The 5,433-nt window shown below is 36.5% G+C and overlaps 1 protein-coding gene across 1 annotated transcript; it reads right to left on the bottom strand.

The window, feature by feature from the left end:
• Window positions 1-1,225: 1,225 nt before the first annotated feature.
• LOC100398868 (olfactory receptor 56B34-like) lies at window positions 1,226-5,146 on the bottom strand. The gene has a single exon (XM_035265603.3). It carries the CDS (start codon window positions 5,107-5,109, stop codon window positions 4,144-4,146), a length of 966 nt encoding a protein of 321 aa, XP_035121494.1. The 5' UTR covers window positions 5,110-5,146; the 3' UTR covers window positions 1,226-4,143.
• Window positions 5,147-5,433: the final 287 nt, after the last annotated feature.

The raw sequence follows: 5,433 nt of genomic DNA, 5'->3' as shown, positions 1-5,433 counted from the left end.
TTCGTGTGATATACAAAAAAATTGTTGCCAAGGCCATGTCAAAGACTTTTTTCTTATGTTCTTTTCTAGAAACTTATCAGGCCTTATATTTATGTCTTTTATCCATTTTGAGTTGATTTTTGTGTATTGTGTAAGATAAGGGTCAATTTCATTCTTTTGTATGTGAAAATTCATTTTTCCAGGCACATTCATTAAAGAGACTATCCTTTCCCCATTGTATGTAGAAGAGTTGTGAAAAGAATTTCATGTGTGGTCAAGTGGGCTAAAACTGAATGAATTTATTATTAGTTTTTAAAAAATGAGCATTAATATCAAAGCATCTAGTCTTTTCTTTAAAAAAAAAGTACAAAATAACTGACGGTTTCCTTGGAACATTTATAAAAGACTCTACAAGGTTTTCTTTACCCTTTAAGTGATCTGCATAAGGAAAAATAAAGAAGAAATTCTGTGTTTTACCAAGATAATTTTTTTGATTTATGTTGTCTTTTATTAGGTCTTTTGATTGCTTAAAAAACAAAATCTTCTTAAGATTAAAAGAGCTACTTTTTAAAAACTATGTAACTTTTCCATATTTGCTTTTCATTGTTTCATAATTTCTGATGATCCTAAAACACATTTTAACCATGTGTTTTAAACCTTTTGACATTTTTTACTAACTTTTCAAAATCAAATTAAAGATTATATCTTTTGACCTTGAACTATTTGATATGTTATATTATATGGGAAGTAGTATTAAATAAGGAATTATATTTAACCTTTTTTGAGTTACATTTGTATGAATATGCTAATATGTGTTCCAGAAACTGTTTGAAATTCCTAGCAATCTGATGTGTCTTGGTATAAGGCTAACTGCCATAATTTTGGTAATGTTAAAATGTATTATTCTTTGGAATAATTGTAAATTTAGTAGTTAAAAACTGTTTTGGCATCAAATCATATTGGTTTTAGTAGCAACATGACCTTAATAGTGGAAGATTTTCACTGAAGTTGCTTCTTAATGGTTCTTGGTATAGAGCTTAAGTAAATTGAAGATGAAGGTAGAACCTATTCATTACAAAAACTTTGGAAATACAGTAGAGATGAATTCGTCCGTAAAACTGGGTGTCTTGAGGACGTATGTCAAGGCAACAATAAAGTAACTGAATCATTAAAAAAATGTTGTACACCATAAAAATAACCAAGTTTCTTTTCCAATTGTGTCATTATTATAGTAAGTTCTCATCATTTCTTTAACCATGCCATTTTGTTCACAGTTAATTACTTTATTCTCATGCTCTTCTGAAAGTTCTTTTTTTTTTTTTTTTCTTGTAAGCCGTTATATTCCTAAAGTGCTTCATCCTTAGGGAGATTCGTGGAAAGGACTCTGACAGTAACAGATTTTGCTGATTTTCAGATAATACCTTTGAATGAGCAAGAAATTCCAAAACTCTAATAAACTTATATCATAAAACTACTAACCAAAATCAAGCAGAATGAGAATTAATTATATGAAATTGAATGACCTGATGAAGATAATGTTTTAATGATTTTTTATTTTGGAATTTTGCTGTATTTTTTGATGTTTTGTTTTCCAGATTTAAGGAACCCTTTTTCTTTTAAGCTATCTAAAGTTTCTAGCAATTTGGCAAAGTTGCTTTTGTAAACAAAAATGAAAATATTTACTCCCCCCAACCTGATCTATCCAGAATTTTGAAACTATTATGAATATTTTTTATTTTTATGGCAAGTTATTTGCATAAGTTCAGATATAATCTTCTCTCTTTATGGCAGGATACATATTTGGAAATATTGGTTATGTCACCAATGCTTTGACTAGGATGTCATATTTGAGAATGGATATAGAATGAATCTATAAATACTTCAGGCAAAGTCAGAAGTCTGCCTTGGTTTGGCTTCCTATTTTTGAGGTTTTTAAAAGCCCAATATAGGCTCATGCCTATAATCCCATCACTTTGGGAGGCCAAGGCGGGTGGATCACAAGGTCAGGAGTTTGAGACCAGCCTGGCCAACATGTTGAAACCCCGTCTCTACTAAAAATACAAAAATTAGCAGGGGATGATGGCAGTCACCTGTATTCCCAGCTACTCTGGAGGCTGAGGCAGGAGAATTGCTTAAACCTGGGAGGCGGAGGTGGCAAGCCCAGATTATGCTTAATCACTTAAACCTGGGAGGTGGAAGTTGGTGAGCCCAGATCACACTTAATCGCTTAAACCTGGGAGGTAGAGGTGGCGAGCCCAAATCACGCCATTGCACTCCAATCTGGACAACAAGAGTGAAACTCCATCTCAAAAAAAAAAAAAAAAAAAAAAAGTAAGTTATTTGCTGGACTTTTACAAATCAGGACATGCCAATTGTAACTTTAAATCTACAATCTTAAGTGTAGGTCCTGGAACTAATAAGTCTGTTTGATTTCACATTAAGAATGTCTATTCAAGCTTATCTTCCCTGGTGCAGAGCAAAAATAGACCAATAATTCCTCTACTTACCCGGAGACATCTACTTAACTGACCCTTCCTTTACACCCCTTTTCTCTTCAAACATTCACCTTATCTTATGTAAAATGTTGATTTACTAGGCAGTAACTAAAGTCTCATAGGAATGTAACCATTTGCCTTACCACCTACCTGTCCTGCTTCCTGCACACCTTCTATGCTCTTTAAGGAAATGCATAAATACTAAACCTCCTGAAAAATCTCCTTGGAAAAACAGCCACAGGTTCGTCTGTTGCTCATGTTTTTCCTGGATGTCCCCTAAAGCTGGCTTAATAAACCTCAGTGATTGAAACTTCCATCTCAGTCACTCATTTCAGTTGTCAAGGCATTTCTAGAAGTGGAAATCTTCAAGACTAGAAGAATCCTTTCATGGGACTTACTTTTTTCCTTTCCGAAATCTGAATCTAAAAAGATATCAGGGGTTAGTTCTCTTGCACATATATGGAAAGAGGAGGAAATTTTATCCATCCATTAGTGTGCCACTGCTTTTCAGCCATCAGTGCTTCTTTTCTTGATATGTGGAGTCACTGTTAGAAACAGGTGAAAGCACAGGGTCCAATTCTGCCTTGTCCAAAGATATCATGATGTTGCTATCGTTATCTGACTCTATCAAAGGGAAGATGATTTAAGTGCTTAAGTTGTAATGACTTAAGGTTCTCATGTATGGACTTTCAGATTTGCTGGCGCAAGTTAGGCTTCTCTTTCAAAAGTCTGCCATAACACCATGTGATTGGGTCAGGAGAGACTTCCAACCTCATCTGCATGTCATCCTGCAGCTGATATTCCACCCTTGCTGAGCTGTATACTTTAGCATTTAAATAAAGAAAAAACAATTTTACTAACTTTCTCTTCTCTCTGTCTCTAAACATATATCATTTTTCTTTAAGGAAAATTTTCCTTTGGAGACCTTTCGTGTCCTTTATACTGTCATTGATCTACGAGACTTCATTGAGATTTTCTTAATTCATTAGAGAAGTTCAAGTAGTGTTAAGGATTTAAAAAAGTGGTTGGGATATTCCTTTTAGAGCTGTAATGCAAGTTAACTCAACAGTTGGTACAGAGTTTGTGAAGTGACGAAATAATTTCCGTCAAATTCTTTATTACATCTACATAAGCAGGTCCACTAGAATGACTCTTTCTAGAAGATTTAAAGTCTACTCTACTTACCACTAGAGAGAAAAATTGTGGCCAACTTTAAAATGAATTTTCTTTTATTAAAAAGAAGTAATACGTAATTTTACCTTGTTTATCTTAATTTGTATTTTAAAAATTAGTAGTGAGTTTAAATAGAGAGAAAGAATTAAAGAGACGGGATACTGAAGCCTGATTGCATCAGTTCAAATCTCGCTCTGCAACTTCCTTCCTCTGTGACTGTGGGCAAGTTTCCCAACTCCATTTCCCTATCAGCAAAGTGTATAAATAACAATTATGCTTGCTTCATACAGTTGTTACAGGATTAAAAAAGTTAATATATGGGAAATGCTTGCAGCAATGGCTTGCACATACTATGTTCTATACAATACAGATGAATTAAGTTGAATCGATGTTCCAGCAATTGGGAGAGATGAAATTTTAGCCAAGGTCCATTGGACTTCAAAGACTGTGCTCTTTCTTCAGTATTGCATATAATATTTTGCTATTTAAAGTTATCTCATTTCCTGGACACATGCTTACCCAAACCAAACAGCTTCTGGAAGCCCGCTCTTAGCTCCTGGGTCCTAAGAGCATATACCATGGGGTTAATGGCTGGGGGCATGACAATATGCAGCACATTGAGGAGAACAGGGATGAAGGGAGCCCTTCTTCCTGCCAGGTGAGTGACAGACACTACAATAATAGCTGTGTAGAAAAAGAGAATGAGGATAAGGTGGGAGCTGCAGGTATTCAGGGCCTTAGATGTTGCTTTAGCAGAGTTCAGCCTCAACACTGAGCGAATAATCAAAGAATAAGAAGCAAAGACCAGACCCATGTCACTCCCAACCACAACCCAGACCAAGGCCAGCTGGTAAAATCTGTTGATGGTGATGTCATCACAGGCCAGACTTGTGACCCCCAAGTTAGAGCACAGGCAGTGATCAATCTCATTCCTGGAGCAGTAGTGTCGCTGGGCAGCCAATACTGGCACTGGGATGGTCAACAGGCCATTCCTGAGTACCATTGACAGAGTGGCTTTGATGACAAAAGCTTCAGTGACTATGGAAGGGTACTGAAGGGGATAACAAATGGCCATATACCTATCCACTGCCATACAGAGGAAGATGCCTGACTCCATGCACATGAAAGAGTGGATGGCATAGATCTGAGCAAAACACTCAGGGAGGCTGATGGGCTTGGCATCGAACCAGAAGATGGCCAGGATCTTGGGCATGATGGTAGTGGCCAGGCCAATGTCCACTACTGCCAATATGCCCAGCAAATGGTACATGGGTTCATGTAGCATGGGCTCATGTTGAATGGTGATTATGATGAAAAGATTGGCACCAAGAGCTAAAAGGTAGAGCAGAGCCAGGGGCAGGGAGAGCCAGTGCTGCCACTCATGAATACCTGGGAACCCCATCAGGATGAACTCAGAGACTTGAAACCCTGAGCTATTGGTTATACTCAGGCCAATATCCATATCATGAGATGTTTTGTTCTCAGCATCTGCCTGTGGATTAAGGGGAAACAGAATAAGACTGTGGTTAGCTCAGCTGAGGGTCAAAATTTCTGTAGAAAAATAAGGCTCACCCACAATAATTCAGTCATTTTTAACATAAGGCATTCTCTACACTCTTGAAACCCTTGGAAACAGTTCAGATAAGAACAGATGGGCCAAAATAGATGCTAAGATTAAAAATTTTAGTAGAATAAAAGTGAAATTTTTCTAGCTTTATTTTCCTGAAATTCTGGGAGGTGGGGAACACAGAAAGTATGAGACATGTACATTATCAAGAACTTGATC

This window comes from Callithrix jacchus, chromosome 10, assembly GCF_049354715.1.
Source record: "Callithrix jacchus isolate 240 chromosome 10, calJac240_pri, whole genome shotgun sequence".
Taxonomy (NCBI): Eukaryota; Metazoa; Chordata; class Mammalia; order Primates; family Cebidae; genus Callithrix; species Callithrix jacchus.
This window is presented reverse-complemented; position numbering and strand designations above follow the sequence as displayed.

Coding starts and splice junctions, on each gene's coding strand:
- LOC100398868 (XM_035265603.3), bottom strand. CDS start 5,109: ATGGATATTGGCCTGAGTATAACCAATAGCTCAGGGTTTCAAGTCTCT.